The 20,744-nt window shown below is 39.5% G+C and overlaps 1 protein-coding gene across 6 annotated transcripts; it reads right to left on the reverse strand.

Moving 5' to 3' along the window:
• Positions 1-5,782: 5,782 nt before the first annotated feature.
• Positions 5,783-20,337, reverse strand: LOC113016292 (folate transporter 1-like). 6 transcript variants are annotated; one of them, XM_026159026.1, is made up of 7 exons: positions 20,047-20,337; positions 17,576-17,710; positions 17,123-17,499; positions 13,979-14,759; positions 10,818-11,010; positions 10,060-10,201; positions 5,783-7,784 (listed from the first exon to the last, which is right to left on the reverse strand). In XM_026159026.1, exons 3-7 carry the CDS (start codon positions 17,405-17,407, stop codon positions 7,593-7,595), a joined length of 1,593 nt encoding a protein of 530 aa, XP_026014811.1. In that variant the 5' UTR covers positions 17,408-17,499; positions 17,576-17,710; positions 20,047-20,337; the 3' UTR covers positions 5,783-7,592. The 6 variants fall into 6 exon arrangements, with proteins under 6 accessions (XP_026014811.1, XP_026014809.1, XP_026014808.1 ...); XM_026159024.1 differs by adding an exon at positions 18,962-19,083 and having other exon boundaries at positions 17,123-17,710; XM_026159023.1 differs by lacking the exon at positions 20,047-20,337 and adding exons at positions 18,962-19,083; positions 19,546-20,036 and having other exon boundaries at positions 17,123-17,710.
• Between the last annotated feature and the right edge of the window lie 407 nt (positions 20,338-20,744).

A 20,744-nucleotide genomic window follows, 5' to 3' on the forward strand; every position in this document is an offset into this window, starting at 1 on the left:
CTCCACCTTTTCTTTGTGAGAAAGTGTTTGGCTCAGTGAGCTAAATAGCTGCCCTTTGATCAGGAGGGCCAGGTTCGAATCCTGCTCAGGGCATCTTTTTTTTTTTTTTTTTTGTTTCAACTTTTTCAGCTTTTTTCAGCAGATATCTTCAGCCGTTAAGGCATCCACACTGCATTTTCGCAGGAAATGCAAATTTTTCTAGTTATTTATACTTTATTCTAGTTGCTTCCGTACACTTTTCGCCGTTTAACTACTTCCACAATTTTTGTGCTATTTTCACCGTTCAAACTTTAAACTATTCAGCTATTTTTGCTAATTCCTGCTACGATTTTTGCTATTTTTAACTATTATACTTTTTAAAATATTAAGCTTTTTTCCTTTAATTTGTCCCATTGAAATGAATGGGAAACTTCAGCAATTCTGCTAAAATTTGCTTGTTTTTGAAACTTAACTACTTCCTCATATTTTCACCTAGAACAACCATTCAAATTTTAAAATGTTCACAAATTATTTGGCTATTCAGGTATGATTCAGCTTTTTCAAATCTTTTACTGTTTTACTTTTATGCCTCTTAAAGTTTTGAGTTGCAAAATTGTGATTTTTCACAAAATACATGTGTTGTTATGGTTGCTATGCTGTTGCCTTCCAGTGTGTCACTGAAGGTTTTGCAATTTTCACTTCATGTCCGAACAACTGTTTGCTACTTGCTCAATTTTCACTCAACTTCCACAAATTATACATCAAAACGTAGGTATTTTTGCTGGCTTTCAGAAAATGTCACCATCATTGTTGTGGGATTTATAGAATTTTGGCAAATCTCCTCAGACTAACACAAGGTCAGAAAACTCTCCATATAAAGTGAATGGAGAGTTTGTTCAAATGCACCGCTGGATTTCTGTAATGAGAGGCATATTCGAATCGTCATATCTCCTTAACGAAGCAAAGTTAAGACATGAGGCTTGTCCCCGAATATCTTCAGACACCCTGACGCTCACAATTCAAGAATTTCTTTCTCACCTATTACCGTTCTGAAATGAGTTGGACTTGTTTGAGGGTAGGAAATTTGTCCTTCGCTCAGATTTCTTCAGATTTCAAACTGTGGAAATGAACCACTTTTTTCTCTCGTCATAACTTTTTGTTGGATTTCCACAGAGACCTGAAAATTTCCATGATTGTTCACCAAAGCCTGCTGTCTCTTACGGTGAAAGAATGATATCGATACTCCAAATAGATTTCGAGTTAGAAAGCGTTGTTTGAGGGCAAGTCAAGGCAGTTTTTGCTTCGCTCTACTCAGTTATGGTGCATTACAAGTCAAATATCTTTAATAATTCATATTTTAATGATAAATTGTAAACACTGGAAGATTCCCCCATCTCTTCTGAACAAAACGGTGTAAGAATGACCGCTCTAGCCCCTACGGTTTGGAAATTATGGTCATTTGTTTGAGGGGAGTCCTCACTATGAGAAATAGGCTGCAATAATCCTGTGCCTCTCTGTGCTGCCGTGTGTAAAAAGAGGCACATGTTTTGGCGGGAAAAAGTACACAGGCTCTCTGATTGGTGGATTCAAATTCAGCAGCTCCCAGGCTGACCTAGAAACTTACTTCTCTCTCCCTGTGCATTTTTTTGCTGATTTTTTCATTTAACAAGTATCCTCGCTGTGCAAAAACCCACAGAGCCCAGCAGCCAGCAACAAATTCTGGATCCTTTGCTTTTAGTTAGCATTAGCAGCACATCCTGCGTCCGATGTGAAAGGACTTTTATGCTGCGCACTGTGACTCACAGCAATGGTCCTGGGTCAGCTCTGACTTTGTGTTAAACTAATCCTAAAGTAATAATGGTGTTTCTAACCACTGATATACCACAACTTTTTCCTTTCAACAGCTACTGAAAGTTAGGGGACCTAGCTGCTATCGGATATTTATATAGCGATCCTCCAGCTTCAAACTGTATCACCCTTCAAGGACCTGCAGTTCAAAAAAGCGCCCCTCTGACAGCCTAACCCATCTGTTCTCTGATTGGATTGTTACATTTGTGATTGACATGACATTGACCAATCAGATGAAAGGAAGAAAAATAGGGTCAAAATCCGAACTTGTAACTTGCAGGGGTTTTTTTTCTAAGTCCACACACAAATCTTTTTTACACATGCAAATCTTTTTTACGCACACACAAATTCTTTTTACACATACAAATCGTTTTTACAAGTACAAAATATTTATGACCACATTTTGAGCCCATACTGCTGTCATCTTTTACAGCATCTGAAGGGGTCTCACAATGTCCACAGTACTGTGCGGTGTTTTCTGTTAATCTCATCATTCTTTGATTTCAGCCACATTGGGATTCTTACTTTTTTTTTCCTCAGTTTTTTCATGGTATCAAAAAGCTGTCATTGAAACAACAGGAGAAGCTTGTGGGGATAACGGCGCCTCTGCTCGTCAAAAGCATAAAAAGGCTCAAGGTGAGACGCTTTCAAACTAGTTAAGCTTCTGTCCACTGACAGCAGTAAATCTATCTGAGAGAAAATGTTAACAAGGACATACAGCATTCAGCCTATTTCCAGCTCTGTTTTTTTTAAAAACCTTTAAGAGTAGAAGTATTTTTGATTGTACAGTAAAAAAACAACATTTTTTATCATATAAATACTTTACCGCTGTTAAACTATTTATAAATAATGTACATGTTACAGAAAATTGCTGTTGTTCTGCAAGAGGAGACAATTATCATATCATATATCAGCCAGGTGGGAACTGAGATGACCTGAAAGATTTCTAAAATTAGATTCAGAAAATCAGGAAGTGCAGACGTGGCGTGGAAGTTGAGCAGCAGTGGGATCCAAACAACACAAATGCACTTAAACAGTTTGTATCTGTGCAGAAACCTAAGCAAACAAGTCATGTGACCTTGGCTACTGTAAGAAGTTAAAGCTGTTTTCTGATTGTTTTTGATGCAAAGAACTGAACAGAAACCATAATCGGATATTGATCAAGAATCAGCTTTGGTCATCTTCTGCACTGCATCGTTGCAGTGAAGATAAACTCTTTCTTTTCCTTTTACTGTTTAAAACACTATAGATGTAGTTAGATGTAAAAACTTAACTTGCCCCAAAAAGCTTAAAAATTCAATTTAACTTTGTTTATACAGCACCAAATCACAACAACAGTCACCTTAAGTGGCGTTGTATTGTAAAGCAGACCCTACAATAACACATACATGAGATATAACAGGAGTCATAAAGGTTTTCAGGCTTGAAGCAGATCTCACATCTTCATGAGGTTCGTTCCAGGAGTTTCCAAAGAGGTAAAGATTTAAACAATAGTAGGAAACTCAGCAAAGTGCCATTTCCTGTGATTGACTGCATACCTGACACCAAATGACACATCAACCACGTTAAAGAGGAACGCTGGGGGATGATCTGTGATTCGAGGTGAGGAGGACCTTAAACTGACAGTGTGTGTGGAGGGGAAAGGAACGCCATTGTTTGGTTTGGGCCGCAGGGTCAAACAACAGTCAGTGCTTTGTACAGTTCGTGCATGTGTGTGCGCTACTAATAAAATTGAAGCCTGGATGAAGTTGCAGGTTTTCTATTTACATGTCTTATTATTTCTATTAATCCTTCTTTGACCGTGGATCTTATTTAGCTCATCTTCTGTGTTTCACTGAACTTTAATTCTGTTTGTAACAATGTTTTGTCTCATTCAAACCTACTGTGTGTGCGGAGGATGTACTGTAGCTGTACTGTCAGACTTTTGTCAGGCACAAACTAACTGGAAGTCAAGTATAAGCTGCAGTGTGTGAGGATGCAAATAATGTAAACATATATGTGTCTTTATGAGCTATGTTTAATAAAAACCTTTTTTTTTTTACCAGTTTTCACTTTAACAAAAACAGTCTGTACACAATACTGATTATTTCCTCTATACGATGCAATCACTGGATCCAAAAGGACACGTGGATGTAGATCACTTTGTATTTTCTTCATAGTAACAAGGTAATGATTCTATTTTTTTGTCTTTGATGATTATTTGTGAAACGTGCAAATGTCTCCATCTTCCACTGCTGCTCACGCAAAGCTATCCATAAGCTTTTGTTGTAATTGTACAGACACACAAACAGAGTAATCACTGAGTTTATTGGTAAAGGTAATAATTCAAAATTTGTGTTGCTAAAAAAAAACACATCACTTGAGGGCAGCAAATCAGTGCAGTCTGACTGATGACAGCGGTTTGCTAGTTTCTTTGTAGAATAACCAGGATGCCTTGTTAAAAATGCAAGAGAATAACGTACATGGTCTCATTAATACAGGAACATAATTCATCTTGTAGCTTCTGATTAAGCTTTTATTTAATGGAAAACAGCAGCCGGTTACATGTGGAAACCACTTCATTTAGTTATGAGGAATCATGATCCGGCCATCAATAAATAAACATAAATAAATCCACAAACTTTTTTGAGAGAAGATTTTCACCCAATGATTGAAGTCAGGGTGCCTTCGATCTCCATATTTTACTAATACAGCACATCTGAAGCACGGTGCTGTACAGTGTAAACTCTCCGTAGTGTATAACGTAGTGGCCATAGACACAATAAATGAACCAGATAAGAAAAGCACACGAAGACTATGAAAACTACTCACCCAATTAACCACAAATGTGTCACATAAGGTAACTATGTAAAAGAAATGTGAAAACTATGGCGCATGAATACATAGTTCCAAAAGAAGGATTTTTCTTTGCGAGCAGGCCAAGAAACATCACCCGAGGCTCCAGATTATGTTTTACTCCTTAAAGCAGATTTACCGAGACCATGATCTGTCCCCAGGTGTTTTTACAATATCAGTCTTTCCTTTAAACATCAACATGACTGTAGGAGCCATTCTTGGGTTAATACCTTATGTGGTCACTAGAGGTCACCTTTTTCTGTTTTGATTATGTAATGTAAAGGTAATCGGCGTCAGGTGTGTCATTGAGAAGGCAAACAGTTTGTGACCGTTGCGCTGTTATGCTAAGTCGATACGGAATAAAGACCAAAAAGGACAAGATACATACTGCTGGAGTTATTGGACTGTGAACTTAATTCATGCATACCAGTGACATCGCGTCACCCCCGTTAACGACCACCTCAGTGGCTTCAAGCGTAGGCTTAGCCTCTACAATGACAATGAATTTAGTATAAAGGTAACACAAAAAATGTGAATCTGGGCCTGTTTACTCATATTACAGTAACAATCCACTGTGTTATAATCACTTGAAAAAGGGGGATTCAGTGTGTACTTTTCAACATTATTTATTTCAGAATTTATTTTGTACTTTTAGAGAAGCAGAAACCAGGTGATGTGCAGATTCTCAGGCTAAACATTCATCACACCAGCTGTACAAACAGTCCAGTTAATAAGTGGCCTCCTGCTAAGAAATGTACAAAAAATAAATAAGAATCAAAGAGCTCTGTGTGATCACGCTGTGAGCAGCAACTGCAGCTGAGCAAACATCTGTATATCTGGTCATTTAACACAGTGTAACTAGAAGCAACTAAAACTGAACACTCGACTGTATTCATATCTGCAAATTTGGTTACAAGAATATCGGCTATTTAAATGCCTAAAATCAACAAAATATCAACTCATATCAGTACAGAGATTTTTTTGAGTTACATCTACATTTTATATTTTTGCTGCAGACGTACACAGGAGGATAGTGTCACAGAGATAATGCCCCGTTTGAGTGGCTCGGTCTCAACCGAATCTTAGCTCCAAAAAGTTATAGATTAGAGTCAGACTGATATATTGGCTATTGTATTTAATGATATCGGTATCAGCATTTACAATGTCAGATGAATGAACGTTTTTAAAGTAGAAAGAGGAGAAATGCCTTTCAATCATAGTCAGTGTTGACGTTGTAAAGTTTGTCCAGCAGAGGAAATGCTGCATCTTGCTTGTTGGCAACAGCTTTGAAAGCCCAAACTTACCCCCAGCTGATCCGAGCAAGCGATTGTTGTGACAATAAAACAAGAGGTTTTAAAAAACACTAAACACTAAAGACACTAAAGCTCTATCACATGGTGTCAAATTGTAAATGTGGTTTACTGCACTCAAAAAAAGACAGAGGCAGCATGTTTTTATCCACTCAGTAATTTATCTGTGAATAAAAAACAAACATCTCATTTCCTTGTTACAGCACTCAGACATGTTCATAGTCATTTTTCAGCAATGATGTCAATCACAAAATTCTGCCTTCAAACACTAAAACGACACAATGGCAGTGCAGATACTCCTGATTTTACAACACAAGTGAAAATGCACTTAACACTGAACTGAAGCTAGAGAACAAATCTATACAGTAAATGTATCATCCCACTGAATACTCAATGCAGTAAACACAAACTACCATTGCATCTGCTGTAAGAAATAACTCAATCTTCTGTTTAAGTGATCAAGCAAAGTCATTTTAAAACCTACTTAACATTTCCGCTGCACTTCCTGTTGCCTCTAGTGTTCTCCGGAGCAGGGGCTCTGAAATTCTCTGGGGTCAGTGGCCATTTAGAGGGGAGAGCCTTTCAAAGGAATCCCCTCATTAAGTTTCCTATTAATGTTTAAATCTTCTGATATGTAACACGCTCTTCTATTGAGCCAAAGTTACTAAGTGTGGAAGTAAAAAGCTTGACATGTTGCTTTTCCAAAGAATCACAGACCCAGCTTTGAGAGCCACTGCTCTACAGCACTGACCCAGCATGTTTAAATGTTAAACACAAGCAAAGAAAGAAAAACAGCCATTCATTGACCAAAAATAAATAAAATCAGGTTTTACAAATTTTACTTGGTTTGTTGTTTACTGAACTTATCGACAAACTCACGAGCAGCTCCAGTTGACTGAGGTACTGAAATTGAGAACAGGTTTTAATTTTCTGTAAAGATGTGTATAAATGTTAATTAGTCCTAAAAAAAGAAAAAAGAAATGATTGTATCAAATGAAGATTATTGCAATCGTCTGTGGTGCTGCTCCTGCAATACAAACAGACACCAGACGACATTGCATTGAGCAGAGTACACTGCACAAAATCTGCAGTGTGCTGCTTGAAATGATCGGCAGTGAAGATCTTACCGATCCCATAACACTGATGTCAGACTGTGATAATCATCATCAATAACTAAGGTGCATTCATACTCACATGTTCTTTAAAAATGCCACTAACACAGTAATTGTAACAAAGTACAATAGGAGTGTTTTGTTAAAAACAAGTGTGGTCGTGTCTCGTGAGCCTTGACTATAGAAAAGAATCACTCCAGCATGTCACAAGGTTGTTTCGTGTTTTCTAAGAAATCTTGGTTGTGATATTAAAGGTCCCAGGCTGCTTTAGCAATGTCTAAAAACACCAAAGCAAATTACTCTAGAAAATCTCTCCTCAGACACAAGCTGCTGCACTCTTGGAGTCGCTGCACATGAGGCACTTCTGATTAAGGCTCAGAGGCATCACTGAACCCACCTGAGTGTATGAAGGGGCTAAAACACTGATCTCAGTGACTCTCACGAGCTTATTAGTAAAACTGGTCTAACAATGTTATGGAACTACACGTTTCTCCTCTTGTGTTTAGGGTTAGGCACTTTTGCCATTAGACAAAGTTTCTAGCTCCTTGTTTGTCACCACAGGGCTGAGCTCCGTGGGCGTGGGCTGGTCCCTGGTTACTCCTCCCCTCCGCTCGTTTCGGTAGTGACGGCAGATGACCACAGCAGCGCAGGCAAAGTAGACGACAGTAAGAAGAGTGAAGTAAAAGAAGTACACCAGAAACTGTAAGAGAGATGTGCAATGGATGAGGCTTTTTATCCTGCACCTCATGAGATCCCAGCCCAAACAAAATTTTAATCCAATTTCCACTAAACTGGCAAAAAAACAACAACACTATTCTCATTTGAATACGATAATGAAGTAAAGAACCTGTTAAATGGCAAAATAATGGTTTGGAAATATGGCCACTGACAGCTGTCAGGAGGGAGCAGAAACGAGTCTCCTAACAAGTTTCCCCAAAAGCAAGGAAATCTTTGCTTGGTTGATTACACTGTGGGTTGAGCAGCAGAGTTGAGCATGTGGGTTACACCCATGGATGTGTATGGTTCTTCCACATACAACTGAGGGAGCTGTCCAGATGTTTTAACGTACAACACAGCTGTCAAACTCTGGCCCGCAGCCTAATTGCATTTGGCCCGTGAAGCCATACAAAACTATTAGAGCTGGCCTGCTGCTATTACACAGGTCATGTACTGCTAATACTACAATTCCCAGAATGCTCTGTTGGTGTTTTGGTGCATCAGTCACAACAGGACTTATTAGCTCCCTCTCCTCTGTTGACAATAGTCATAGCAACCATGCAAATACTGCCATGCTACCGATCCCAAAATGGCTAAAAGAATAAAAACAGGAGCAGGTGGGAGAATATGATGAAAATATGATGAATGATAACATTTAATTCAGAAGGCTGCAAATACAGTTTTTATTTAAGAAATGAATTCCACTGATGTGTTATTTAATTGGAACTTTGATTTTGCATGTGTGCAATATTAAGTTATATATACATTTATATAAGTTAAATATATTGTTTAGTATTAAGCTTTGCTTGTTCCATACTGTTTGAGTCCATAAGAAAAGATTCCTTGTTATATTTGGAGGAAGATTTTTTCAATGAATATTAACGTTAGCCCGCGACTTTGATCCAGTTTTGAATTTTGGCCCACTGTGTATTTGAGTTTGACAGCCCTGATGCACAACATAAAACTACACCAATAGACCACATTAGGGATACAGTTGTGGTAAGAAGTTTACAAAAACTCATCATGAGCATGAATGCCATGATAATTTTGAGCTTTTCATTGAACCTTTTCCAGGGTGGAGTGATTGTGCAGCATACATCTTCAGAAAACAAGTTTGAATTTATGTTAGACTTTCTCTAACCCACAGAGGGTCGAAATTATACATACGGACTCAGATATAGACATACCCTCACTTGAATATTTTAATAAAGTGTTGAAGTTTCTACAATGTCTTAATTTCACATGGCTACCTACCAACTTCTCATTAATGATCATGATTTACTATAACTGGGAGTTTATCTATGCAGCATAAGCAGCATTTGTTTGACAATGAACTCAGTAAACAACTTGGTAGAATTGTCAAGTTACACAATTTGGGGAGGTCTCTTGGAGTCATTTCTAAACAACTGCAGATTCCAACTGCATGTAACCACGAATTATTCTAATTTTTCACCACTTTGCAAAGGTCTTTGACCACAATGGCAAGAGGTATGTTTGGAGGAGTAAAGGCGAGGCTTCAAAACCTAAGAGCAGTGTATGAGCTGTCAAGCATGGTAGTGGTAGCATTATGCTCTGGGGCTGTTTTGCTGTCGGTGGCACTGGAACATTGCACAAATTGGATGGAATAATGAAGGACTACTTCCAAACTCTTCAACTTCACCTCAGATCAACAGCTAGGTGGTTGAAACTTGGTCAGTGTTGGGTGTTCTACCAGAACAATGATCCCAAACACATTAAAACTGGTTTTGGAATGGATAAAGCAGCCTAACATTAAGCTCCTGGAATGACGATCCCAAAGCCCCGACCTCGACCTTACTGAAAAGAAATCTGTGGACTATACTTAAAAGCTGCGCCCATTCCAGGAAACCAACTACTTTAACTGAACTATATCAAGTCTGCCAAGAAGAGCGATCAGCTTACTGAAAGCTACCTGTGGTCAAGGTGCAACTTACTAAGAGACATTTAAAATTTAATCTAATATTATTGGGGGTGTATGTATATTTCTGAAATCTGTACGTACACTTTTCATCCTTTGTGGATTAGAAAAAATTTAAAATAAATTCCAACGTGTGCACCCAATTCTTGTTTTTTTCAAGTCATTAAGTTTAAAAATATATTAACAGACCAAAATTATCAGGACTTTACATCCATTCACCATTAGCACGAAACTTCTGACAACTGTAACTCCAGTTATACTACTGCATGTGGACTCTCAAATCCAACTGGTGTGAAACATCCCTGCTGTTTGACTGTTTTACCTGAGAGTGCACGTCCAAGGCCAGGCCCCTCTTATCAGTAAAGATCAGGCTGATAATGGTCTTCAGCACTGTCCCAAAGAAGGTGTTGATACCAAACACAAGAGCGCAGAGCTCCTTGGTGAGTGACGATGCAATCTGGAAACTGGCAAGACAATAACATCCAGCATGAGCAACTGTCTTGTATAAATGTGTGATACGCTGTATGTTCTTACTCGCTGTAGATGTATTTAGGTTATTTGAAATTACATGAAGTTAAAACAATAAAATACTAGTGTAGACAGACACAACGTACTGAGGCTTATCAGATCGAACGCTGTGTTATCTCATTAACGTTTTCATTACGAGTTTAGCTGAGGGCTACATTTATTTTCTTCATTATTATGCTGTTATCACTTGGTATAAATCATCAACAAAAAATGTACACCAGAGGACCTATTCTGTACGATCAACAGCACAAAACATGTCAGCTTATGTCATTATAATAGATCGTTATCCTTCATTCTGCTTGAGCAAAGACTGAAAAAAAGAAGAAGAAAAAAGTAGTTTCAGAGTGAAGTTTCTCGTGGCAGTTGATATTGGCAGCTGTGGTTTAGCTTCTGATCCTTTTCCCCCCAAATATTTCTGGCCTAAATCTTCCAATAATAAGCACCACAGTTTTGGCCACATTCCTATAGCACTTAACTTTAATCCAGCATAGTTACAACTAAGATCATCGTAAGCAGATGCATCTTAAATAATACACTGTTTTTGGCACTTACGTGGCAATAGGCACCAGAAACTGGTAGAAGCTTCGGAAGAGTACATAACAAACATAGCAGACCCAGATGTCGTCTGTGGTTCTCATAAGAAGCAGCAGACCGGCCTGCACCGCTGTGATGATACCAATGACCAGCTCTGACCAGATGTTCCACCGAATTTTGACAAAGCCTGCTGTAAAGGACGCTATAGCACCTACAGAAAAATAAACAGGTTATAGTCTTTAAACTGATTAAGTTAAAGCACAGAGCAAGTAATCTGTAGAGAGGGACTGAGTAAGCAGTCGGCTAAGCACTACTGTCACCAATAAGATGAAAGTTATTCATATTGGACATAAGTTAGTCTGTTCTTGTCATAAAAATATCAGCAGCAGCACAGAAGTCTCCTAATCACTGTTCAATTATCAGACTTTTGTCATCAAACCTCATTACTTACACATGACATCCAGATTATCGAAGCTGCTACCTTTAATCTTTACAACTGTTTAAAGTGCAATTATTGCCATCTAAAGCTGACGTGATCCCTTACAGAGTAGGGCTGGCCAATCAATTATTAAGCTTCTTCCACACAGCTGAGCGTACCCTTTACTGCAGTTGCTCTTCTGTTTATGTTAACACACACGTCAGTTTCAGGACTACACTTTTAGAAAACCATTTTGAGCCTATACCTTTTTTACAAACATTATTTAAAAGATCATTTCAAAAAGCTAATCATCAGAATCATAGGTAGAAATCCAACAGTTCATTTCATCTGATTTTGCCCAAAAAAAAGATTCAAAAGAAAGCAGACTTGAATCTGTGTTTCCCTGTAATAATAATAATAATACTCAATACTGTCAAGTATTTTCAACCAACAATATGACCCAATCAAAAGCACTGATAGATGATATCCTAAGTCAAATGCTCATTGTCACCCTTCTAATTTCCAAGAACTACAGATCCTCTAATGGTCTTAAAACTTGAGGTTTGTCCCCACAGACTCCCATATTTAAAAGCCCAACTTTAGAGCATGCTTTCAAGTGGTTACAGCTCAATTCAATTGTATTTATTATATTAGCACCAAATCCCAACAACAGTCACCTCAGGGCACTTTATATTATAAGGTAAAGATCCTACAATACTACAGAGAAAACCCCAACAATCAGATGACCCCCTATGAGTAATCAATTGGCAACAGTGGGAAGGAAAAACTCCCTTTTAACAGGAGAAAAACCTTCCAACAGAACATGGCTCTGGGGGAGGACTGATGCATCATCCCAGAAATGTAATTCTAGGACAGGGCAATACGGCCAAGAATATTTATCACGATCTATATTTTAAAATTTGGGATAACGATATAACTGATGATCTAACTGATGATCTAACTGATGCGAGACAAAATACTCCACAACATTATTAGTGCAAAAAACCCATCAATTTATTTTCACTTAAACAAGCAGCTGTTTTTTATGTGCATTAACCTCCTAGGACCTGGCGTCCACATATGTGGTCATCACATTTTTGGTTGTCTTATGTAGTCCAAAAAATACGGTAGTAAGGACGGCCCGCTTGCATATTCTACAAAGTGCTTTGGTGGCTATCTGACGGACAAAAACGAAACCAGTTGCACATCACTGAAGTAGCACGTTTTTAAAAAAACAATTCTGGTTCATCGGTTTCATTCAATGATCCGCTTTTGCCCTTCTCGTTCTCTGTCGCCGCCATGCCTTTTCTGCCATGTGCGTATGAAAACAAAGGCATGGTGCATGAATGTTTTACCCATGTTCTATTGCGATATTTCATTTCTTATCATTGCCTAACATTATACCGGTATTACGCTGAACGGTATAATGTGCCCCAGCCCTAGTAAACACTAGGGGTGGGGTACATGATGCTGCTTCACTTCAGCAGCATCATATAATGTTCATATGTTGATTAACGGTTTTCTTTCGTTTTTGATCTACTGCAGAATATTTTCATAAATTCCCAGGCCAGGAAAACCACCTTCATGTTTTTCTGTTTTATCCTCAATTACTTTGACACAAAGGCCTCTGCTGTGATGCTCACACCTTTGATAAAGTCTCACAAGTGTCAGCTTTCTTTTTATAGATATAAAAATATGGAAATGTACTGATACGTGATCAGAATTAGAATATTTCTGACTGAGGAAAAATTTCCCCGATTCAAATCGAATCGTGGATCAAATCGATTCGGGACCTTGTGAATCAGAATCGAATTGATTCTAGAAATCAGTGACGATACCCAGCCCTAGTAACGGCACAGTCACATTGATTGGCCCATTCAGTACCATTGTTTCCTTGTGAGTATTCCCTGATGCTACTTCTGCTTCCCTTTTTTCTAATAAACTGGAACAGAAGGGATCGACTCAAAGACAGAAACTTCACCAACTACAGCAACCCAAGAACCCCACACATCAGTATGCTGGTAACAACACTGGCCACTTGCACAGAGAACATAACAGACTCAATACACAAGTGTAATTAAGTTTGAGGATGTGACCATCTTTCTAACAAAGCTAGTGAGTTACTCCCCAGCTAGACCCTGTGATTACAAAAAAACACTAGATGTGGTGAGCAAAAACACCAGCCTGGGTGTCATTACATTGGCTATGTCAATCTTTTATATCTAGCCTGGACCCAAACCATCCTTTTTCAGCTATCTAAAAGTGAATTTGCTTTGAATAAAAGCCTAAAACTCCAAAAGCTACTTTTGTATATGTGTGGACAAGTCCTTACTTTAGTCTTAAATAACAACACATATCATCATTCTTCAGCTCTTCCTGACCCTCTCAAATTGGTTCCTGGAAAAAAAACACCCAATTATCTCCTATCACACTTTTGCTTCAATCCGAGTCTCTCATGAAGATGGGGGTCTATCAGAGTCATTAGCATAGATTTTTCTTCCTAAAAAATAAAAGTCCTGCAGATTGTGTCCTACATTAAGTAGTTGTTTGATGCTATCACTGCAAAGCTAAATACATCCTGCCAGCCTTTAAATTAGACAATGGCTGAGATTTAGTTTATACTTTGCACAAGTTGTTACATTTTTTGTATCTAAATGTAGCAAGCTGCTGCATGTGGACACCGAGCTGGATACAAAACAAATTAAATTTCAATAACACTATTTGTGTAAAGCTATTTTTAAAATGTCTGGAAATGTCTCACTGAGCAATGTAGAAGCTGCTTCCACTCCCCCATTGTAAACGTTCTTGTTCTCAGTGGCAGGGTAGACTTTGTTCCACAGGATGTGGACGTAGAAGAGCACCAGGTAATACCCTGTGGAGTTGAACACCCACCACAGGGACCAGAGCCTCAGGTTTGGCCTCTTCAGCACATTTCTAACCTCCAGAAGCATCTGCATAAACACAGAATCCTTCCAGGTTGACGCAGGACATGGGGGGGCAGCAAAGGATGGCCCTCCATCTTTTGGGTTCATTTTGTCCAGTTCAGATTTGGTGGCTACTTCTACCAGTTCCTTTTCCTCCTGATTCGTCCGGTTGAAAAACAAGGAGCGTTTAGGCCAGGGCAGGCACAGTGAGAGCAGCAAACCAAAGCTGACAAACCCCAGAGAGATACTGTTGAGGGTGTAGAAGGTGATGTTTCCCAAGGACATGCACAGCTGGCCCAGGATAGAGCTGGTGAAAACCCCCAAGAGGACTGAGGAGCGCGAGTAGCCTGCCACGCGCTGGTAGAGGACCGGGTTGACCAGGGAGAAGATGTAGGAGGAGTAGGCGACACGGCAGGCCATGGTGATGCCGTAGAAGAACTCCATGAACTGCATCTGAAGCAGCGTACCGCCAAGCAGCAGGATGATCCAGATGACCACCTGACTGACGCCCTGAATGATCAGGACCGGCTTATAACGCAGAAGATCCGTTAGCAGGAAGGCTGGTACCAGCACAGCCATGTAGGAATACGTCAGCACTGGAGTGATCTCATTGGTCACCTGGAAATAAATCAATCAAATAAGGCGTGGGGAAAAAAAAAAAGCAAAATCAAGCTAGAGTCTTACACGAACCTTTCTGACAGTGCACTTTCTACCCTAAATAGTGCCAACTTTTCTTCAAATATACAGTTTATTTACTTTTAAAAGAAGGTTTAAAGAAAGTTCAACGAAGCTGTAAATATAAACCAACATTGCTGGCATTCTTCTTCACATCTGTAAGGATACAACTAAGATACAATTAAAATATGACAAAGATCACGAATGCAAATGCAAATATTACTTGTTTTGGCCAACCAATAATTCAAAATCCCCCGACCATCCTCATCAAGCAAATGTTCTGCATTTTTGCCGGAGTAGTTGCTGAAGAGCTTCGATGCAAAACACAATTCTGCATCACTTTAGTATTTTGCAAATACCAGCCTACTATCTTAACTATGCACACTGTTGGTCACAGTAACAGTCGTAACAGTGTACAAGATAAAGGGGAGGGTTTTTTTTACTGATGAATAACAGCTGTGGCTTCAGTGGGGGTGAAAAAGAGAAATTTCACATGACTTTGTGCAGTCATGTGAAAAAAATAAAGAAACCTTTTGTGTTTCTTCATCAATCAAGCAGTGGCTTACCAAAGTTGTACTAAAACATTTAACAGATTTCTGCACGCCAAAAATCGGTTCGAGGTCAGTAAGCACAACCAGGATTCATACATAAGGCACACTCTCGATTTTTGGGAAAATTAAAGGATTTTAAGTGTGCCTTATAGTGTGGAAAACACGTTATAGAGAAGAAAAGAATATATCGCGATATATATCGTTACCGCACGTGCTTCAAATTATATCGCGATATGGATTTTAGGCCATATCGCCCAGCCCTAGATTCACCCCAATCACCTTCTGTTTAACTGACTTCTATCACAGCTGACTTCATGACATTGGAACTGGTTAAAGCATCGACATCTGTCTGGCACTGATGTTTGTTTCACAAATGCCAGCTTCACTGGGACTGATGACAGATAAACTGCTTGTTCCCTGGAATCCCAAAAACAGGAAAATCGATGGGACTAAAGCTCTTAAATAACCTCACAGGTAAACAGATATTTCTACACGGAGTTCAGCTCTGCTGTAAACCTGCTATTCTGGTCTTTGGAAGTGTTTTTCCACAAGCTGTCGACACATTGGCAGCTCACCTCGTGCTTATGGCCAGGCCAATAGGAAAACAAGAACAGTGATCACTTTCCAGTGATCCCACTCTACAAACAAGTCTAACTCCACATATGCACTGACCCACTCTGAAGGAATGTGAACTTTGACCACAGTAAGATGGATCAGTAAACTCCCCACATGGAACTCATTAATTCTATTGTGCAATACATGCTTAACTGCAGAGCTTGTTAGAGTCTCAGAGGTTAACTTTTTGGACTGCTCATGACTTTCAACTCTGCAAAACTCCTGTAAGCAGGACTGTAACTGGAAGGTCTTGTCTCTCGTAATGTTGATGGGCAATATGGCCAAAAATATTTATCACAATATACATTTGAAAATTTGCAATAACGATATAACTGACGATATAATTGACGTGAGGCAAAATACTTTACAACTCCACAACTTTATTAGTGCAAAAAACCCCATCAATGTATTTTCACTTAAACAAGCAGCTGTTTTTTATCTGCATTAAAGTTATATAAACATGTAACAGTGCAAATGCAAATTCCTCGCTGACAGTTTAACCAAAAGGCATTTCCAGTGGAAACTGGCCGACATATCCTCAGCATAACCATGTATAATATCCACAAAACTTAAAAAGAGGTTATACACACACAATACGGTAATATTATGTTGAAGCACAGTACGTATTATTGCACGAGGCTCCTGACTACGATAGCTGTAATGCTCCAACAATCCATCAAGCCAAGCGGCTTCTTAGCTTAGCAAAGTCGTACTAAAACATTGTTAACAGATTTTCAAGCGCCGTGTACATAAAATCGGTTCGGTAATAACGACGGCCCGCTAGCATGCTCTACCAAATAATGTGCTTTGTTGTGTATCTGACAGACGAAAGCTAAACCAGTCCCACACCACTGAAGCTGCAGCATTTTTACAAACCAGTTCTGGTTCATCTGTTTCATCCGCTTTCGCCCTTCTCATTCTCTGTTGTCGCCGTGCTTTTTCCGCTATGCGCGTGTGAAAACAAAGGCACTGCAAATGCGTGTTTTACCCATATTTTATCGCAATATTTCATTTTCTTATCATTGCCTAACATTATACCGGTATTACCGTGAACGATAGGATATGGCCCAGCCCTAATGGGAAGGTTACCAGTCAACACAAACTTTCATCAAATTACGCAGAGAAATGTGCATCACTCACCTGCTCTCTGGTGAAGTTCTTCTCAGGGCTCAGCAGATATGGCGTGATGAAGGGCTCCCCGGGTTTTATGGATGACATAAACCCGTAGAAACACAAGAAAATCACAGACCACTTCCACTTTCTGGGATCTCTGGCTTCATCCTCTCCAGAGGGAGACTCTGCGGCAGTGGCGGCCATCGCTACATCCCCGTCTTCCTGCCGCTCGGCGTCTTCAGATGCTTTCTGATCCATCTCTTTCTCCCCATCTGATCTGTCCCCACTTCCTGCTGTGTCCTCTGCTACCATTGCACAGGCGTGTAACTTTTTCTTCCCCCCCTCACGCTATCAAATCAGCATGCGAGGATTCTTTTCGATAAGAAAAGCTGCCGACTTTCCACCTGGAATTTATGAAGAAAACAAACTCAAGTCCTCTGCCTCTCTGTGTCAGAGAGGGCTGAACTGGAGAGAACGAACCATCCGACGAGCTGGTTAAAAAGCTACATGCTGCTGCTGGCGAGTAAGAGAAAATGTTGACCTTTGCTCCATTCCTCTCTCTGACATTGTCAGACAGAAAGCTTTCCAGCCGCTCAGTCCAATGTCATTGTTCACCTGAAAAACAAAATCAATCATGTGAGCTGCGCAGTCTGTTCTGACACAGCAGGTCTTAGCTTTAACTCTTACTATTAATCTGTGTGACAAACAAGATTTTCATGCAAAGCCCCCCCACCCCCGATTTGACAGTTTTCTTCACGTGTTGCAGTAAACCAAATGTTTCTATGCGTTTCCATGAATATTGGAAGATATTGAAAAACACTTCCTAGAACTGCAATCCACCTGACCTGTGTGTCTCCATACTTATCAATAACTCTTATCAATACTGCTCTGCTGCGCCTTCCAAAACAGTGACGGCAGTGCAACTTTTGCACGCCTGAGGGGCATGAAAGCCTTTTTTTAAAAAACAAAAAAGAAAACAAGCAGTTGTTCCACGATGTTTAAATCCAAGTTATAATTAATTTTTGTATTTTCTACTTAAGTTTTTCATTCATGTGCTTTGCGATAACCATACACTGTGTTTACGAGGCATCTTACCACAAAAACAATCTACTATAGTTCTTAGTCTGTGTCAGTGTCACATCTGAGTAGGCAAGCAGAAACTATAGCTTCTATCAGGTACAATCAGTAGGCAAAACTGTAAAATTAATGAAAATACAGGTGAAAGTCCAAAATGTACACCCATTTTTATATTTTCCAAAGACATCCAGCTGGCCAGACTGGAGTCTTTGCTGTCCGATTTTGGGCCCCAAGCCTTATCTTTTACACACCTGGTTTATATGGTTATGTCGTACCTAACCCATGGCCTCAACACACTACTAATAATCCAGCCACAGATACCACTAAGGGTAATTTAAGATGCTCCCTTATATTCCAAGGTGTTGCCGCAGTGCTTGTTCTAACTGGCGTAGATATTACCCTGCATGCCCCTACACGGCTGTATCTGCACTGTTATATGTAGCTGTGCACTACTAGAAGTAGTATCCAGGCTCAGCTAGCTATCTGGCAGAAACTGCCTCCTTGTTGTATTAAGACAAAAGCAATATGTTTTAATTTGTGGGTGAAAAGGACAACAACAGTGCAGTGGCCTCGTTTGACTGCAGCCTAGTATTAAAAGCTTTATATATAAAAGCTCTATATAAGCAATCACATCAGGATAAAAAAAATAACCACAACTGGTGAAGCTTTTTATAATTAATGCACTAAATATCTTCCACTTATTCAGTGGAGGGCTGTAGATAGACAGACAGACAGATGAGAAAAGCATGCTGTTTCTAGTTGATAAGTGTGTCTGGTGCTGCTGCAAACCCTGTTGCTCTTTCGAAGAATCGCCAGGTGAGGCTCACTGAGAAGGAGAAGCTCCTGAACTCGAGTAACTCCGAGGGAAACCGTGGATCTTGCTGGTTGTAACCTGGTGCTACTGTTGCTACCTACTCCATATAAATGAGCGGCAGAAACATTCAGATACATGGCAGGTTACGCGGAGGTTAAACGGAGCATGCGCAGAGACGTGGAAAACCGTATTCACTTATGTAACGTTTTCCCATATGTGTTGTTGTAACTTGAAGCAGCTCCTTCACCGAAGTGAAAAAAATGAGTTTTTAAGAAAATAATCTGAGTTTTTTTTTCTTCAATTAGACTGTTAGCCTAATCTTGTTTACTGATTTACTAAAAAACTCGCAAATATTGTGCATTTATATAGAATAGAATAGAAAACTTTATTTGTCAATTTCTTCAAATGTACTTGCCATACAAAAGAATTGAAATTACGTTTCACACTGTCCCATGCGTAGACATTGACAACAATAAAGTGCAGATGCACAACAAAAACAGCCCTAACATATGCTAATGTTGCTAAACTTTGGGCAAAATTTACCAAACAATTTTCTTACCTCTTATTTATTTATTTTAGCGTGATACATCAGCACAACTCCAGGAGTGATCTGGCTTTCTCCTGACTGAACTTCAGCCTCATTTCCAAATTTTAGGGAACAACAAGTTACACAACTACTTCACAGGGAAGCAACTACTTCACAGGGAAGCAAAGTGTGTTAGCATGTCAGTGTTTCACATTAGCTCGACTTATTCCTACGTTAGCTGCCAAACCTGGCTGTATTTAGGAGATTTGTTTGTGCTGCTGGAACAACGACCGAGACGTGCCGACTTCAGTTTGTAGCTCAATCACCCCGAACTGAGGCTGCTAGCCAACTGGCTAATAGCACATGGGCATAAAAACAGTGCCGTCGTGACGCCTTCACTGCCACTAATAAATGACAGTGTTTGAAGCTATTAGCTGACCTATCTGGTGTCACACCATCAGACAGACTTTGCATTAATGAAGCGGAGTTTACATATCTCTAATCCTGGTAAATACGAAGAGGAACAAGGCATACCTTGTGCGTTCCTTTTGAGATGCAGCGCCTTCTTTCTTTCGCTCTGACTTCTGGGAAAAGTAGTCTTAGCCTTGATCTCTACCATGTCGCTTACTAAAGCCAATAGAGTTGGATTTTTAATACAACAGTAACCCGTAAATTGTAGATTGTGTACTATACATGCACAAGAGTCTCTTCTAATTCTGATTTTTATTTATATCTCATATTCGCCAGGAAGGGTATCCCGTGTGAAGCTGCGGTAACCCTTGAGACAAGAGAGCAGAACTTCCTTTGCCTTCATCGCCATCTGCTGTGAAGTTGTTGCTTCTGCCGATCAGTGATCAACAACCACTGATCAAGGCCCACTGATCAGTGGTACAGTGGGGCATTATTATGTCCCAGTTACGCCTGTACCAGTCATGGACCAGGCATGTTTACATAAGTAGTCACCCCCGAATTCCAAATACAGTAAAACGTCTCTTGGGAAACAAAAAAATACTATACACTACAGGGAGTGCAGAATTATTAGGCAAGTTGTATTTTTGAGGAATAATTTTATTATTGAACAACAACCATGTTCTCAATGAACCCAAAAAACTCATTAATATCAAAGCTGAATGTTTTTGGTAGTTTTTAGTTTTAGCTATTTTAGGGGGATATCTGTGTGTGCAGGTGACTATTACTGTGCATTATTATTAGGCAACTTATCAAAAAACAAA

The sequence above is a fragment of the Astatotilapia calliptera genome, chromosome 23 (assembly GCF_900246225.1).
Source record: "Astatotilapia calliptera chromosome 23, fAstCal1.2, whole genome shotgun sequence".
NCBI lineage: Eukaryota > Metazoa > Chordata > Actinopteri > Cichliformes > Cichlidae > Astatotilapia > Astatotilapia calliptera.